This window comes from Salmo salar, chromosome 16, assembly GCF_965601325.2.
Source record: "Salmo salar chromosome 16, fSalSal1, whole genome shotgun sequence".
NCBI lineage: Eukaryota > Metazoa > Chordata > Actinopteri > Salmoniformes > Salmonidae > Salmo > Salmo salar.
Window position 1 is genome coordinate 92,955,171 of NC_138306.1, and position 19,830 is coordinate 92,975,000.

General features: G+C 39.0%; 1 protein-coding gene across 1 annotated transcript; it reads right to left on the reverse strand.

The window, feature by feature from the left end:
- Positions 1-800: 800 nt before the first annotated feature.
- Positions 801-12,765, reverse strand: LOC106574995 (protocadherin-20). The gene is made up of 5 exons (XM_045713519.2): positions 12,552-12,765; positions 10,699-12,099; positions 9,568-9,761; positions 3,111-3,200; positions 801-3,010 (listed from the first exon to the last, which is right to left on the reverse strand). The coding sequence occupies exons 1-5, from the start codon at positions 12,597-12,599 to the stop codon at positions 2,062-2,064; spliced, it is 2,682 nt and encodes an 893-aa protein (XP_045569475.2). The 5' UTR covers positions 12,600-12,765; the 3' UTR covers positions 801-2,061.
- Positions 12,766-19,830: the final 7,065 nt, after the last annotated feature.

The window sequence follows — 19,830 nt, forward strand, 5'->3', positions numbered from 1 at the left end:
AACTGACTTTCCTAGTTAAATTAAAAATAATTGGGGATTAATTTAATTTCCCCCCGCTTAAATTCTTATTTATAATCAAAACATTGTCTTTAATTTACATCCTAATATAAAAGGCACGTACCGGTAGGCCGTTTTCATTACAGATGCAGAAAAGCAATATAATATGAAAATAAAGCACTTTTTAATATTCTATCAAGGATTTGTTTTCAGAGACAGACAATGAGCACATGGTTAAGGTAATGACAGGTTCACTGGGAGGTGACTAAGGATGTGTTCCCTATTCCCTATATAGTGCACTACTTTAGACCAGGGCCCTATAGAACCCTATTCCCTATATATAGTGCACTACTTTAGTCCAGGGCCCTATTGAACCCTATTCCCTATATAGTGCACTACTTTAGACCAGGGCCCTATAGAACCCTATTCCCTATATATAGTGCACTACTTTAGTCCAGGGCCCTATTGAACCCTATTCCCTATATAGTGCACTACTTTTGACCAGAGCCCGATAGCACCATATTCCCTATATAGTGCACTACTATAGACCAGAGTCCTATAGAATCCTATCCCCTATATAGTGCACTACTTTAGACCAGAGCCCTATAGCACCCTATTCCCTATATATAGTGCATTACTTTTGACCAGAGCCCTATGGGCGCTATATAGGGAAATAGGGTACCATTTGGGACACACAGAAGGAGGCAGGTAGAGGGTTTGTTTGGTGGCCAGGCAAGAAGCAGCCTCTTGAAACTGTATGACAACAAAAAACACATTTTAATCTCACACAAAAATCTAGTAGATTTGAGGAAAATAACAGATTTTAATTGACTTCTGCACTGCACTCTGGGGTCAGCTTTTCCAATGCAATCGAAAGGGTATGAAAAGAACATTGTTATATCAATCAATCAATCAATCAATTAACATTGTTATACACACCAAATGATCCTCACTCCCTTTCCAATGATCCAGACATCATTGTGAAAAAAATATAGAATCTCTCCCATTTTTTAATTTTTTTCCCACGCATAGTCATAAAATAACATTTGTAAGTTTAAGGAGTCATTTCTTAGGCTTTCATGAATTATTATTATTATTTTTTAATCTTGTCTATTTAAAGATTTTGTTATAAAGTTATAAAACATTTCATATTATCTACAATATATACAGCACATTGGGTCTTTTATTACGTTTTAAAATGAGGACGTGTCACAAACGGCGCCCTAATTCCTATATAGTGCACCACCATGGGCCCTGGTTAAAAATAGTGCACTAAATAGGGAAAAGGGTGACATTTGGGATACAGCCTACCGTAAATTCCGGACTATAAGCCGCAACTTTTTTCCCAGGCTTTGAACCTCGCGGCTTAAACAATGACGCTGCTAATATATGGATTTTTCCCGCTTTACTTTTTTTTTTCAAAAAAAAAACCACATTCTGTGACGTGCTCAGTTTTTTGGCGGCATGAAGCTTTCATTAGACCAATGAAATTGGCGAACGGGTTAAGGTCAAACAACTTTTTTTGTTTACTGTTTAGATTAAATCGAGCGCTCTCAAACTTCCCATCATTCTGATTACGGTAGTCATTTTGTCACCCTCATCATGGCAAAGACACGGAGAAATGCATATGATGCAGCTTTCAAGTTGAAGGCGATTGATCTGGCTGTTGGAAAAGGAAATAGAGCTGCTGCACGGGAGCTTGGTCTTAATGAGTCGATGATAAGACGTTGGAAACAGCAGCGTGAGGAATTGACTCAGTGCAAAAAGACAACTAAAGCTTACTGCACATTTTTTTTTTTTGTTACAAGCCGTGTTTCGTTAAAGCCTATTTATTTTTGTTACAAGCCGTGTTTCGTTAAAGCCTGTGTAAAGTTCATTTGTTTCAATGTACCGGTAGGCACCTGCGGCTTATATTCAGGTGCGCTTAATAGTCCGGAAATTACGGTATGTCTTTTTGAGGATGAAAATCTACACTTCACAATTCACATTGTTTATAAACAGTTGCAGTGTAACAGTTTTGTATGTTAGAGTCTTTGCCTCAAAGTCTTTGCAATGTCAATGTCATCAAATGTTAGAGATTTCCATCCGCTTTCTATCTACGTCCTGCAAGTCACCGTTCATCTTCAAAGGCATTTCAACCTCCAGTCTTTTCATTTGATGTTTCTTCCATTTCTTCAGTTTCTTGCAGCATATATAAGCAGTCAATGTGACGACGATGCAGAATAATCCCAGACAGGTTACTGACAGAGCAATGAGTAGTGGCTGACAGGGGAACACGTCCTCCCTGCCAGGCCTCTCTGTCAGCTTCCCCACGTACCACGGCTTCTCCTCCATCTGGGTCTCAGCTTCCCCGGTGAGAAGACTCCGGATATAGCTCTCATTAGAAACCGTCTCGTTGACAAAGAGGTTGACCAGGACCGTGGAGTGGAGCGGTTCAGGCTGACCGTGATCCGAGACTTTAACCAGAAGGCTATAGAGACCACGGTCACTGAGTTCTCTCTTCAACGTGATGTTCCCTGTGTCCGGGTCGATATCGAACGATCCCGGCTCGCCACCTTTCCTCTTGATGATGCTGTAGGCGATCACAGCGTTCATTCCTGTGTCTTTATCCACGGCGTACACCTCTGTGATGGAGGTCCCTGGTAAGGTGCTAGGTAACACCAGCATGTAGGACTGGTTAGACTGGGGGAACAAGACGATGGGAGGGTTATCGTTTACGTCAAGGAGGAGGACAGTAACCATGGTGAGGCAGGAGAGAGAGGGTTCCCCTCCGTCGACTGCTTCGATCCAGAGGTAGTACGTCCCCTGTTGCTCCCGGTCCAGAGGGGTACGGGCCCTCAGAGCGCCTCGCCCCGTGTCGATCACAAAGATGTCGCTGCCGTTGAGGATGGAGAGCGCCACCCAGCCGTTCTCGCCTGCGTCCGCGTCCGTTACCGAGAGAACGCCGATCTCGCCAAACCCCGGGAAATTCTCCGGCACAAAGAATGTAAAGTCTTTATTGATGAAGCGCGGGCTGTTGGGTAAAAATGAAATCAATCAATCAAATCATAACAATCAATCAAAACAATCAATTAAATCAGCAGTTATCACAAAGTGTCTGGCCTTTCTCTTACCTGTTGTCATTACGGTCCAGCACAGTGATGACAACTGTAGCTAATGACTCTCTCCTGGGGGTCCCTCGGTCCACCGCCCGAACCATGAACCTGCACAGGTTACAGTTTAGAGTTCACAAACTTTTATTCAATTGTCTCTTCACAATATTACAACAACAATTAAACAAAACATATTGCAGATATAAAAAAAAGACACTATGAACTATGAACATCCATAGGCAGTTATAATGCATTGTGTCATCCATATATCCAGTTCCGCTTTAAAAGACATTCAGCTTATTGAGGCTTTATAAAGCCTTCATAAAGCCTACCTAAGCGCTACACAGATGTGTTACAAAGCATCTATAACCGTACGCCATGCTTTATAAAGGGTTCATAATTGTGACATAACATGTTGTGCTGCAGGATGACACATGATTTGAAGAGAATTTATGTTAGGCACATTACAATTACCTTGATAAAAGCCCCCAACATAAGGAAATTGAAAGTGGCTTTCAACTGAAACCAAGTTAAATGTCCCTCAGTACATAAACACACACAACAATATAACAAGTCATACTGTGGGGTGATGGACCCAGTCAGGTCTTTATATAACAATATAACAAGTCATACTGTGGGGTGATGGACCCAGTCAGGTCTTTATATAACAATATAACAAGTCATACTGTGGGGTGATGGACCCAGTCAGGTCTTTATATAACAATATAACAAGTCATACTGTGGGGTGATGGACCCAGTCAGGTCTTTATATAACAATATAACAAGTCATACTGTGGGGTGATGGACCCAGTCAGGTCTTTATATAACAATATAACAAGTCATACTGTGGGGTGATGGACCCAGTCAGGTCTTTATATAACAATATAACAAGTCATACTGTGGGGTGATGGACCCAGTCAGGTCTTTATGTTACAATATAACAAGTCATACTGTGGGGTGATGGACCCAGTCAGGTCTTTATATAACAATATAACAAGTCATACTGTGGGGTGATGGACCCAGTCAGGTCTTTATGTTACAATATAACAAGTCATACTGTGGGGTGATGGACCCAGTCAGGTCTTTATGTTACAATATAACAAGTCATACTGTGGGGTGATGGACCCAGTCAGGTCTTTATGTTACAATATAACAAGTCATACTGTGGGGTGATGGACCCAGTCAGGTCTTTATGTTACAATATAACAAGTCATACTGTGGGGTGATGGACCCAGTCAGGTCTTTATATAACAATATAACAAGTCATACTGTGGGGTGATGGACCCAGTCAGGTCTTTATATAACAATATAACAAGTCATACTGTGGGGTGATGGACCCAGTCAGGTCTTTATATAACAATATAACAAGTCATACTGTGGGGTGATGGACCCAGTCAGGTCTTTATGTTACAATATAACAAGTCATACTGTGGGGTGATGGACCCAGTCAGGTCTTTATATAACAATATAACAAGTCATACTGTGGGGTGATGGACCCAGTCAGGTCTTTATATAACAATATAACAAGTCATACTGTGGGGTGATGGACCCAGTCAGGTCTTTATGTTACAATATAACAAGTCATACTGTGGGGTGATGGACCCAGTCAGGTCTTTATATAACAATATAACAAGTCATACTGTGGGGTGATGGACCCAGTCAGGTCTTTATATAACAATATAACAAGTCATACTGTGGGGTGATGGACCCAGTCAGGTCTTTATATAACAATATAACAAGTCATACTGTGGGGTGATGGACCCAGTCAGGTCTTTATGTTACAATATAACAAGTCATACTGTGGGGTGATGGACCCAGTCAGGTCTTTATATAACAATATAACAAGTCATACTGTGGGGTGATGGACCCAGTCAGGTCTTTATATAACAATATAACAAGTCATACTGTGGGGTGATGGACCCAGTCAGGTCTTTATATAACAATATAACAAGTCATACCGTGGGGTTATGGACCCAGTCAGGTCTTTATATAACAATATAACAAGTCATACTGTGGGGTGATGGACCCAGTCAGGTCTTTATATAACAATATAACAAGTCATACTGTGGGGTGATGGACCCAGTCAGGTCTTTATATAACAATATAACAAGTCATACTGTGGGGTGATGGACCCAGTCAGGTCTTTATGTTACAATATAACAAGTCATACTGTGGGGTGATGGACCCAGTCAGGTCTTTATATAACAATATAACAAGTCATACTGTGGGGTGATGGACCCAGTCAGGTCTTTATATAACAACATAACAAGTCATACTGTGGGGTGATGGACCCAGTCAGGTCTTTATATAACAATATAACAAGTCATACTGTGGGGTGATGGACCCAGTCAGGTCTTTATGTTACAATATAACAAGTCATACTGTGGGGTGATGGACCCAGTCAGGTCTTTATATAACAATATAACAAGTCATACTGTGGGGTGATGGACCCAGTTAGGTCTTTATGTTACAATATAACAAGTCATACTGTGGGGTGATGGACCCAGTCAGGTCTTTATATAACAATATAACAAGTCATACTGTGGGGTGATGGACCCAGTCAGGTCTTTATATAACAATATAACAAGTCATACCGTGGGGTTATGGACCCAGTCAGGTCTTTATATAACAATATAACAAGTCATACTGTGGGGTGATGGACCCAGTCAGGTCTTTATATAACAATATAACAAGTCATACTGTGGGGTGATGGACCCAGTCAGGTCTTTATATAACAATATAACAAGTCATACTGTGGGGTGATGGACCCAGTCAGGTCTTTATGTTACAATATAACAAGTCATACTGTGGGGTGATGGACCCAGTCAGGTCTTTATATAACAATATAACAAGTCATACTGTGGGGTGATGGACCCAGTCAGGTCTTTATATAACAACATAACAAGTCATACTGTGGGGTGATGGACCCAGTCAGGTCTTTATATAACAATATAACAAGTCATACTGTGGGGTGATGGACCCAGTCAGGTCTTTATATAACAATATAACAAGTCATACTGTGGGGTGATGGACCCAGTCAGGTCTTTATATAACAATATAACAAGTCATACTGTGGGGTGATGGACCCAGTCAGGTCTTTATATAACAATATAACAAGTCATACTGTGGGGTGATGGACCCAGTCAGGTCTTTATGTTACAGTATAACAAGTCATACTGTGGGGTGATGGACCCAGTCAGGTCTTTATATAACAATATAACAAGTCATACTGTGGGGTGATGGACCCAGTCAGGTCTTTATGTTACAATATAACAAGTCATACTGTGGGGTGATGGACCCAGTCAGGTCTTTATATAACAATATAACAAGTCATACTGTGGGGTGATGGACCCAGTCAGGTCTTTATATAACAATATAACAAGTCATACTGTGGGGTGATGGACCCAGTCAGGTCTTTATGTTACAATATAACAAGTCATACTGTGGGGTGATGGACCCAGTCAGGTCTTTATGTTACAATATAACAAGTCATACTGTGGGGTGATGGACCCAGTCAGGTCTTTATATAACAATATAACAAGTCATACTGTGGGGTTATGGACCCAGTCAGGTCTTTATATAACAATATAACAAGTCATACTGTGGGGTGATGGACCCAGTCAGGTCTTTATATAACAATATAACAAGTCATACTGTGGGGTGATGGACCCAGTCAGGTCTTTATATAACAATATAACAACTCATACTGTGGGGTGATGGACCCAGTCAGGTCTTTATATAACAACATAACAAGTCATACTGTGGGGTGATGGACCCAGTCAGGTCTTTATATAACAATATAACAAGTCATACTGTGGGGTGATGGACCCAGTCAGGTCTTTATATAACAATATAACAAGTCATACTGTGGGGTGATGGACCCAGTCAGGTCTTTATATAACAATATAACAAGTCATACTGTGGGGTGATGGACCCAGTCAGGTCTTTATATAGCAACATAACTACTCTCAAAAATCAAAGTTTCTTAGATTTCTCTCAGACCTCAAAAGTTGTCCCCTGATATATATATTTTCTATTAACAAACATAGTCAGGGAGAAATGGTACAGAGTTTTGATCCACAACATATTTCTTTACCTGTGGAGTTACAGACTAACAACATACCTGAGCATTCACTGCCTACAGGTAGGAATACAGCCGGACATGTAAGGCGAGCCGGCATACCCTCCAGGTTCAGGTAGGCGGCCCTATCGGCCCCACTCCGCCTGCCTGGCTACTATCGAACGTCCGATCACTCAGGAATAAAATGGATGGAAGTCCTGCTTTTGATATGAACTAAGAGAGATGACGTGGAACGCTCCTCAGTCTGCCTGACTGAGACATGACCAGACCAAACTGTTTCCGGACTAGGCTGAATCCCCCCCCCCCATCCACCGAGCCCGACAGGTCAGTCAAGTTGTCTCTAAAATCAAGAGATGGTGGTATTTGCTTCATGATTAATCAGCGCCGGTTTATCAACTTTACAGTACTACATCAATCATGCTCCCTGACCTTGAATTCCTATCTTTTGAACTTTATGGACTTATGGACTTTATGGCTTGTTGATATTACATTTATGAATTGTGGTGATGCTATTCTAGCTGCTTGTACTAACTCATGAATGTAAACTTGTATATGTTAAATGAATGTAAATTTGTATATGTTAAATGAATGTAAACTTGTATATGTTAAATGAATGTAAACTTGTATATGTTAAATTAATGTAAACTTGTATATGTTAAATTAATGTAAACTTGTATATGTTAAATTAATGTAGGTGAATGTTTGTTGTATGAGGTGAGACTGAGGTATATATGTAATAATCATCAACCTTCAGAGATACCATGCTGTCCTGTAAATACATACCACCGACCTTCAGAGATACCATGCTGTCCTGTCAACACATACCACCAACCTTCAGAGATACCAGGCTGTACCGTAAATACATACCACCAACCTTCAGAGATACCATGCTGTCCTGTAAACACATACCACCAACCTTCAGAGATACCATGCTGTCCTGTAAATACATACCACCAACCTTCAGAGATACCATGCTGTCCTGTAAACACATACCACCAACCTTCAGAGATACCATGCTGTCCTGTAAATACATACCACCAACCTTCAGAGATACCATGCTGTCCTGTAAACACATACCACCAACCTTCAGAGATACCAGGCTGTCCTGTAAACACATACCACCAACCTTCAGAGATACCATGCTGTCCTGTAAATACATACCACCAACCTTCAGAGATACCATGCTGTCCTGTAAATACATACCACCAACCTTCAGAGATACCATGCTGTCCTGTAAACACATACCACCAACCTTCAGAGATACCATGCTGTCCTGTAAATACATACCACCAACCTTCAGAGATACCATGCTGTCCTGTAAATACATACCACCGACCTTCAGAGATACCATGCTGTCCTGTAAACACATACCACCAACCTTCAGAGATACCATGCTGTCCTGTAAACACATACCACCAACCTTCAGAGATACCATGCTGTACCGTAAATACATACCACCAACCTTCAGAGATACCATGCTGTCCTGTAAACACATACCACCAACCTTCAGAGATACCATGCTGTCCTGTAAATACATACCACCAACCTTCAGAGATACCATGCTGTCCTGTAAATACATACCACCAACCTTCAGAGATACCATGCTGTCCTGTAAATACATACCACCAACCTTCAGAGATATCATGCTGTCCTGTAAATACATACCACCAACCTTGGTTTTAGGGCAATATAGTATATTTTAAAAGCTGTGGGAAAACCAGAAAAAATGGGAAATCTGAAACCTGGAAAAACAAAACCGAGAAAACGGAGTATGTGGGAAAAAGACGGAATTAAGCAAAAAATAAATACGGATTGTTTTTGGTGTAGAAATGCACTTTAGAGTGTGTGATCCTGCAGCACAGCATTATGGGGAAAGTTGAGATCAGGTCCAATATTGGCTGTGCACCCAAGAGGGAAAGAGGTTGGGCTATCCTACAAAGGGTTTAGAGTAATATAATACATGCCATTTATCCAAAGCCATTTGCAGTCATGCGTGAATACATTTTTACATATGGGTGGGAATCTAACCCACCATGCTGGTGTTGAAATTCTCTACTAAGATGCATGATGGGTTATAAATGCTTTGTGAAGACTCAATTGAATATGATTTATAAAGCCTTTCTTAAGCAGTGCTAATGCCATCCTTTATAAAGAACAGGTTTATGTCATAGTTGACATAGATATCTTTCATTCCACCATCTCAATTTAAATGTGTTGTTTTTTTTGTTTCACTTTTTTATGCGCTTTGAGATTATTTTCTGTAATGAAAAGCGCTATACAAGTTTAACAAGTAAATTATTATTATTACTATAGACATATATTGGCAATTTATAATGCGTTTTATCCATACAATATCAGTCATAATACGTTACAATACATCATCAATATGCGACAGACCTGTAGGTCTGCTTCTCTTCTCGATCCAGAGATGTGGACACGGTCAGCACACCCGTCAGTCTGTCCAGGAGGAAAATGGAGGGAGCGTCTGACCCCAGCAGGTAGATGACCTCTCCTCTGGCCTCACTGTCCTGGTCTGTGGCCTGGAGCTGGGCCAGGAAGCTGTTGGGAGGGTTATTCTCCTCCACAGAGACCTGAGAATAACAACGACCACCAGGAAACATATAAGTAGGTAAATACTGAAATAAATAAGTAAATAAATAAGTAAATACATAAATAAATAAGTAAATATTGAAATAAGTAAATACTAAAATAAAAAAGTAAATACTAAAATAAATGTGTAAATACTGAAATAAATAAGTAAATACTGAAATAGATAACTAAATACTGAAATAAATAAGTAAATACTGAAATAAATGTGTAAATACTGAAATAAATAAGTAAATACTAAAATAAATGTGTAAATACTGAAATAAATAAGTAAATACTGAAATAAATAAGTAAATACTGAAATAAATAAGTAAATACTAAAATAAATGTGTAAATACAGAAATAAGTAAATACTGAAATCAATAAGTAAATACTGAAATAAATAAGTAAATAATAAAATACATTTGTAAATACTGAAATAAATAAGTAAATAATGAAATAAATTTGTAAATACTGAAATAAATAAGTAAATAATGAAATAAATAAGTAAATACTAAAATAAATAAGTAAATACTGAAATAAATAAGTAAATACTGAAATAAATCAGTAAATTATAAAATAAATAAGTAAATACTAAAATAAATGTGTAAATACAGAAATAAGTAAATACTGAAATAAATAAGTAAATACTGACATAAATAAGTAAATACTGAAATAAATAAGTAAATACAGAAAGAAATAAGTAAATACTGAAAGAAATAAGTAAATACTGAAATAAATCAGTGGGTAGACCTTTTTTGTTTTTAATCCTCTATATTTTTCAACCACCAAAAAAAAATATCCTATATATTTTGTATTATTGTACTGAAATGGCTTAAGAAACTCAATGTACTTTAAATAATATGTTCAGTACATGTCCTAACCCTAACCGTAACCATAAAACATTGAAACACTCATGTGTTGATAAATGTATTCAGTCACCTCACACAGAGACTGTTTGAAGACAGGCGCGTTGTCGTTTTCATCCTGAACCAGGATCTTAATAAAGGTCTTGATGATGAGACCTCTGGGGTTCCTGAGCACCACAGTCAGCTCATAGTCCTGCCTCTGCTCGTAGTCCAGCGGCTCCGTCGTCTCTAACAGATACTCGTTCTTAAACACTTTGTAAGGTGACAGTCGGAACGGGCCGGATCCTTCCAGCAGGCATTCCGTCCTCTGTCCTCTTTGGTCCGTGTTCTTCACGGTGAAAAACGCGATTGGGGAAAAAGGAGGTTCGGACTCTTTCATCGTGACCACACCGTCTTTCTCCGCCGCGATGTAGCGCGGCATAATAACCGGCGGACCGGAAGCTACCCGGATCACGTGTACCGTCACCATGGCGACGGCAGGGATGCACCCAGGCCCGTTGGCGAGGACGGTGAGTTTGTAGAACTTCCCGGTTGCGGTGTTGATCTGACCGGCCAGTTTGATCACGCCGGTAATCCGGTCCAGATGGAATAGAGCTCTAGCCTCTCCGGGAACGCGGTCACTGTACGCATAGCTGATCACCGCGTTGGCGCCCTGGTCGGGGTCGAAGGCGTGTAACCTGGACAGCTGCTCTCCTTTAGTCGTATTCCCGTACAGCGTCACGTTGACCTGTGACTCTGTGAACTGAGGACAGTTATCGTTGACATCAGTGATTATAATCCTTAACGTGGCGGTGCCAAGAAGAGGTGGTAACCCGCCGTCCTCTGCTATAATATCCGTTACGTATTCCTCCTGTCGTTCCCGGTCCAGCTCGTCTGTCACGATGAGGAAGGGTGTCAGCTCACCCCCTTCGTTCTCCTCTACGTCCAGAGTGAACACCCCAAAGTCGTTGACCAGCCAGTAAGTCTGGACCCCGTGAAACCCCAGATCAGGATCCGTTGCTGACTGCTCCACCGCGAACCTCGTGTTGACCTGGGTGTTCTCCGGGATGGAAACCCTAATCTCGCCTGTCGGGAAGCGCGGCCGGTTATCGTTAACATCCTCCACTAAGATCTTGACCTTAACCAGCTGGAAGTACTGCTGGGGTAGAATGAACACATCCAGGGAGAGGACGCAGCCCTGGTTGTACTCTGAGGCTTCGGGGCAGAGCGTCTCCCTGTCGATCTCATTCCCAGATGTAAACAGCTGTCCCGTAGTGCTGTTCAGAGTGACATACTGATCACTGGGCTTCTTCTGGGGCAGACTGAATAAAACATGGGGATCGAGGGATAAATCCAAGTGTAAGTCGGAGCCCATGGACCCTATGAGCGTCCCTGAGGGTAATCCTTCTTTTATCTTATAGACCAGCTCTTTCGCTTGGCTGAAATGAGCAAAACAGGAGAGAGGGCTGGTGTAAAGGACGAGTATGCACAAACCCTGAAATACAGACATAATACAGAAACATGGGGTTTAACAAGTAGAGTTCCAGACATGAGAGAATCAGCCTCAGGGGGGGAAACAACAAACATGTTGACCGATACAGTTATATTATGGAATCAATAGCCAGTGAAGAAAATCACTGATTAAATAGACTTTCTAAACAGGCACATATATGTTTATTTTAATTTTAAATACACATTTTTTTACTCTTTAACTCTTTAAATAATTAACAAGTAGAACGTAGACATTAAGATGTATTGAAAATAACATACACGTTACTACTCATCAATTACATAACACACGTCGAAGTTGCCAGTTGATTTAAGCGCAAACCAAACTCTCATTTGACATTGAACTATGAGGTTTAAAAAAATAAAAAGCTTTCTCTCTTCATTTTTTTTTTTAATAGAAAGACTACTGTTACAAGACTACAATGAGAAAACACTTACCCACAGTACTCCTCTCGAGCTTAGTCCGGGTCCTGTTTTGTTGAACATGTTTATTCCACCTGGATCGACGTGGTTTCACCTACAGCCCCGGAGCAGAGAGCCCGGAGCTGAACGCATCGGAGGCTTGTCGTGTGCTGAGTTGATCAGTGTAGCTGCAGAAGCACATAATCTCTGCAGAGTCCGTCGCTGTCTTGTCGCGTTCTGAATTGAACACAGTCATTCATCCCAACACAGGGACACGCACACAATATGCAAATACAACCCCCCCCCCTGACGGCAACCAATGAGATTAGACAGCCGCCGGGATGGGCAGGGAGAGGCGGGTTCAGGATCATGCCCTGTTTTTGTGCAGAGAGAAGGATTTTGTGTGTGTGTGTGTGTGTGTGTGTGTGTGTGTGTGTGTGTGTGTGTGTGTGTGTGTGTGTGTGTGTGTGTGTGTGTGTGTGTGTGTGTGTGTGTGTGTATTTGTGTGTGTGAGTGAGTGTTCAAAACAGAGAGAAGAAGTACCCTTAGTAAGTAATAGATGTGGTGTTTGGAGCCTGTTATTTCAGTAATTCTGTTTTACTGGAAGCCTCCAATAAAGCACATGAACCCAGCCTCTCTGAACTGCACATGTTTCCTTAATGACCTGTATATAGATGATGATGTGTGTAGGATGTTGTACAACACCAATTACAACACTTGAGAATCTTGTGTGTTTGAATTCTTGGATATTATATGCTTTTTAACAATGCCCTCATAGTGGTATGTTTTCAACATTAAATGTCCCCTTACAGCAGTATGTTTTCAACATTAAATGTCCCATTATAGCAGTATGTTTTCAACATTAAATGTCCCATTATAGCAGTATGTTTTCAACATTAAATGTCCCCTTACAGCAGTATGTTTTCAACATTAAATGTCCCCTTACAGCAGTATGTTTTCAACATTAAATGTCCCATTATAGCAGTATGTTTTCAACATTAAATGTCCCATTATAGCAGTATGTTTTCAACATTAAATGTCCCATTATAGCAGTATGTTTTCAACATTAAATGTCCCATTATAGAAGTATGTTTTCAACATTAAATGTGTCATTATAGCAGTATGTTTTCAACATTAAATGTCCCCTCATAGTGGTATGTTTTCCTTAACACCATACTGTAGATCATTAACACCATGCTGTAGATCATTAACACCATACTGTAGATCATTAACACCATACTGTAGATCATTAACACCATACTGTAGATTATTAACACCATACTGTAGATCATTAACACCATACTGTAGGACTCTAGATCATTAACACCATACTGTATATCATTAACACCATACTGTAGGTCATTAACACCATACTGTAGGACTGTAGATCATTAACACCATACTGTAGATCATTAACACCATACTGTAGATCATTAACAACATACTGTAGGACTCTAGATCATTAACACCATACTGTATATCATTAACACCATACTGTAGATCATTAACACCATACTGTAGATCATTAACACCATACTGTAGGTCATTAACACCATACTGTATATCATTAACACCATACTGTAGATCATTAACACCATACTGTAGATCATTAACACCATACTGTAGGTCATTAACACCATACTGTAGGACTGTAGATCATTAACACCATACTGTATGTCATTAACACCATACTGTAGGTCATTAACACCATACTGTAGGACTGTAGATCATTAACACCATACTGTAGATCATTAACACCATACTGTAGGACTGTAGATCATTAACACCATACTGTAGTTCATTAACACCATACTGTAGGACTGTAGATCATTAACACCATACTGTAGATCATTAACACCATACTGTAGGACTGTAGATAATTAACACCATACTGTAGGACTGTAGATCATTAACACCATACTGTAGATCATTAACACCATACTGTAGGACTGTAGATCATTAACACCATACTGTAGGACTGTAGGTCATTAACACCATACTGTAGATCATTAACACCATACTGTAGATAATTAACACCATACTGTAGATCATTAACACCATACTGTAGGACTCTAGATCATTAACACCATACTGTATATCATTAACACCATACTGTAGGTCATTAACACCATACTGTAGGACTGTAGATCATTAACACCATACTGTAGATCATTAACACCATACTGTAGATCATTAACACCATACTGTAGGACTCTAGATCATTAACACCATACTGTATATCATTAACACCATACTGTAGATCATTAACACCATACTGTAGGACTGTAGATCATTAACACCATACTGTAGATCATTAACACCATACTGTAGGTCATTAATACCATACTGTATATCATTAACACCATACTGTAGATCATTAACACCATACTGTAGATCATTAACACCATACTGTAGCTAATTAACACCATACTGTAGGACTGTAGATCATTAACACCATACTGTATGTCATTAACACCATACTGTAGGTCATTAACACCATACTGTAGGACTGTAGATCATTAACACCATACTGTAGGACCGTAGATCATTAACACCATACTGTAGGTCATTAACACCATACTGTAGGACTGTAGATCATTAATACCATACTGTAGATCATTAACACCATACTGTAGGTCATTAACACCATACTGTAGGTCATTAATACCATACTGTAGATCATTAACACCATACTGTAGGACTGTAGATCATTAACACCATACTGTAGATCATTAACACCATACTGTAGGTCATTAACACCATACTGTAGGACTGTAGGTCATTAACACCATACTGTAGATCATTAACACCATACTGTAGATCATTAACACCATACTGTAGATCATTAACACCATACTGTAGATCATTAACACCATACTGTAGGACTGTAGATCATTAACACCATACTGTAGATCATTAACACCATACTGTAGGACTGTAGATAATTAACACCATACTGTAGGACTGTAGATCATTAACACCATACTGTAGATCATTAACACCATACTGTAGGACTGTAGATCATTAACACCATACTGTAGGACTGTAGGTCATTAACACCATACTGTAGATCATTAACACCATACTGTAGATAATTAACACCATACTGTAGATCATTAACACCATACTGTAGGACTCTAGATCATTAACACCATACTGTATATCATTAACACCATACTGTAGGTCATTAACACCATACTGTAGGACTGTAGATCATTAACACCATACTGTAGATCATTAACACCATACTGTAGATCATTAACACCATACTGTAGGACTCTAGATCATTAACACCATACTGTATATCATTAACACCATACTGTAGATCATTAACACCATACTGTAGGACTGTAGATCATTAACACCATACTGTAGATCATTAACACCATACTGTAGGTCATTAATACCATACTGTATATCATTAACACCATACTGTAGATCATTAACACCATACTGTAGATCATTAACACCATACTGTAGGTAATTAACACCATACTGTAGGACTGTAGATCATTAACACCATACTGTATGTCATTAACACCATACTGTAGGTCATTAACACCATACTGTAGGACTGTAGATCATTAACACCATACTGTAGGACCGTAGATCATTAACACCATACTGTAGGTCATTAACACCATACTGTAGGACTGTAGATCATTAATACCATACTGTAGATCATTAACACCATACTGTAGGTCATTAACACCATACTGTAGGTCATTAATACCATACTGTAGATCATTAACACCATACTGTAGGACTGTAGATCATTAACACCATACTGTAGATCATTAACACCATACTGTAGGTCATTAACACCATACTGTAGATCATTAACACCATACTGTAGATCATTAACACCATACTGTAGGACTGTAGGTCATTAACACCATACTGTAGATCATTAACACCATACTGTAGATCATTAACACCATACTGTAGGACTGTAGATCATTAACACCATACTGTAGGACTGTAGGTCAATAACACTATACTGTAGATCATTAACACCATACCGTAGGACTGTAGGTCATTAACACTATACTGTAGGTCATTAACACCATACTGTAGATCATTAACACCATACTGTAGATCATTAACACCATACTGTAGGACTGTAGATCATTAACACCATACTGTAGTTCATTAACACCATACTGTAGATCATTAACACCATACTGTAGATCATTAACACCATACTGTAGGTCATTAACACCATGTTGTAGGACTGTAGATCATTAACACCATACTGTAGGTCAATAACACCATACTGTAGATCATTAACACCATACTGTAGGTCATTAACACCATACTGTAGGACTGTAGATCATTAATACCATAATGTAGATCATTAACACCATACTGTAGGTCATTAACACCATACTGTAGGTCATTAACACCATACTGTAGATCATTAACACCATACTGTAGGACTGTAGATCATTAACACCATACTGTAGATCATTAACACCATACTGTAGGTCATTAACACCATACTGTAGATCATTAACACCATACTGTAGATCATTAACACCATACTGTAGGACTGTAGGTCATTAACACCATACTGTAGATCATTAACACCATACTGTAGGACTGTAGATCATTAACACCATACTGTAGGACTGTAGATCATTAACACCATACTGTAGGACTGTAGGTCATTAACACTATACTGTAGATCATTAACACCATACCGTAGGACTGTAGGTCATTAACACTATACTGTAGGTCATTAACACCATACTGTAGATCATTAACACCATACTGTAGATCATTAACACCATACTGTAGGACTGTAGATCATTAACACCATACTGTAGTTCATTAACACCATACTGTAGATCATTAACACCATACTGTAGATCAGTAACACCATACTGTAGGTCATTAACACCATGCTGTAGGACTGTAGATCATTAACACCATACTGTAGGTCAATAACACCATATTGTAGGTCATTAACACCATACTGTAGGACTGTAGATCATTAACACCATACTGTAGATCATTAACACCATACTGTAGGTCTGTAGATCATTAACACCATACTGTAGGACTGTAGATCATTAACACCATACTGTAGGTCATTAACACCATACTGTAGATCATTAACACCATACTGTAGGTCATTAACACCATACTGTAGGACTGTAGACCATTAACACCATACTGTAGGACTGTAGATCATTAACACCATACTGTAGGACTGTAGATCATTAACACCATACTGTAGATCATTAACACCATACTGTAGATCATTAACACCATACTGTAGGACTGTATATCATTAACACCATACTGTAGATCATTAACACCATACTGTAGATCATTAACACCATACTGTAGGACTGTAGATCATTAACACCATACTGTAGGACTGTAGATCATTAACACCATACTGTAGATCATTAACACCATACTGTCGGTCATTAACACCATACTGTAGGTCATTAACACCATACTGTAGATCATTAACACCATACTGTAGGACTGTAGATCATTAACACCATACTGTAGGTCATTAACACCATACTGTAGATCATTAACACCATACTGTAGATCATTAACACCATACTGTAGGACTGTAGGTCATTAACACCATACTGTAGATCATTAACACCATACTGTAGATTATTACACCATACTGTAGGACTGTAGATCATTAACACCATACTGTAGGACTGTAGATCATTAACACCATACTGTAGTACTGTAGGTCATTAACACTATACTGTAGATCATTAACACCATACCGTAGGACTGTAGATCATTAACACCATACTGTAGATCATTAACACCATACTGTAGGACTCTAGATCATTAACACCATACTGTATATCATTAACACCATACTGTAGGTCATTAACACCATACTGTAGGACTGTAGATCATTAACACCATACTGTAGATCATTAACACCATACTGTAGATCATTAACACCATACTGTAGGACTCTAGATCATTAACACCATACTGTATATCATTAACACCATACTGTAGATCATTAACACCATACTGTAGGACTGTAGATCATTAACACCATACTGTAGATCATTAACACCATACTGTAGGTCATTAACACCATACTGTATATCATTAACACCATACTGTAGATCATTAACACCATACTGTAGATCATTAACACCATACTGTAGGTAATTAACACCATACTGTAGGACTGTAGATCATTAACACCATACTGTATGTCATTAACACCATACTGTAGGTCATTAACACCATACTGTAGGACTGTAGATCATTAACACCATACTGTAGGACAGTAGATCATTAACACCATACTGTAGGTCATTAACACCATACTGTAGGACTGTAGATCATTAATACCATACTGTAGATCATTAACACCATACTGTAGGTCATTAACACCATACTGTAGGTCATTAACACCATACTGTAGATTATTAACACCATACTGTAGGACTGTAGATCATTAACACCATACTGTAGATCATTAACACCATACTGTAGGTCATTAACACCATACTGTAGATCATTAACACCATACTGTAGATCATTAACACCATACTGTAGGACTGTAGGTCATTAACACCATACTGTAGATCATTAACACCATACTGTAGATCATTAACACCATACTGTAGGACTGTAGATCATTAACACCATACTGTAGGACTGTAGATCATTAACACCATACTGTAGGACTGTAGGTCATTAACACTATACTGTAGATCATTAACACCATACCGTAGGACTGTAGGTCATTAACACTATACTGTAGGTCATTAACACCATACTGTAGATCATTAACACCATACTGTAGATCATTAACACCATACTGTAGGACTGTAGATCATTAACACCATACTGTAGTTCATTAACACCATACTGTAGATCATTAACACCATACTGTAGATCATTAACACCATACTGTAGGTCATTAACACCATGCTGTAGGACTGTAGATCATTAACACCATACTGTAGGTCAATAACACCATACTGTAGATCATTAACACCATACTGTAGGTCATTAACACCATACTGTAGGACTGTAGATCATTAATACCATACTGTAGATCATTAACACCATACTGTAGGTCATTAACACCATACTGTAGGTCATTAGCACCATACTGTAGATCATTAACACCATACTGTAGGACTGTAGATCATTAACACCATACTGTAGATAATTAACACCATACTCTAGGTCATTAACACCATACTGTAGATCATTAACACCATACTGTAGATCATTAACACCATACTGTAGATCATTAACACCATACTGTAGGACTGTAGGTCATTAACACCATACTGTAGAT

What these genes read in the sequence shown, in the direction of transcription:
- LOC106574995 (XM_045713519.2), bottom strand. Translation starts at nt 12,599, where the DNA reads ATGTTCAACAAAACAGGACCCGGACTAAGCTCGAGAGGAGTACTGTGG. An exon ending in GAAGAGAAGCAGACCTACAG is followed by an intron (nt 3,201 to 9,567) that starts GTCTGTCGCATA and finishes TAACCTGTGCAG; the next exon opens with GTTCATGGTTCGGGCGGTGG. An exon ending in CTGGACCGTAATGACAACAG is followed by an intron (nt 3,011 to 3,110) that starts GTAAGAGAAAGG and finishes TTTACCCAACAG; the next exon opens with CCCGCGCTTCATCAATAAAG.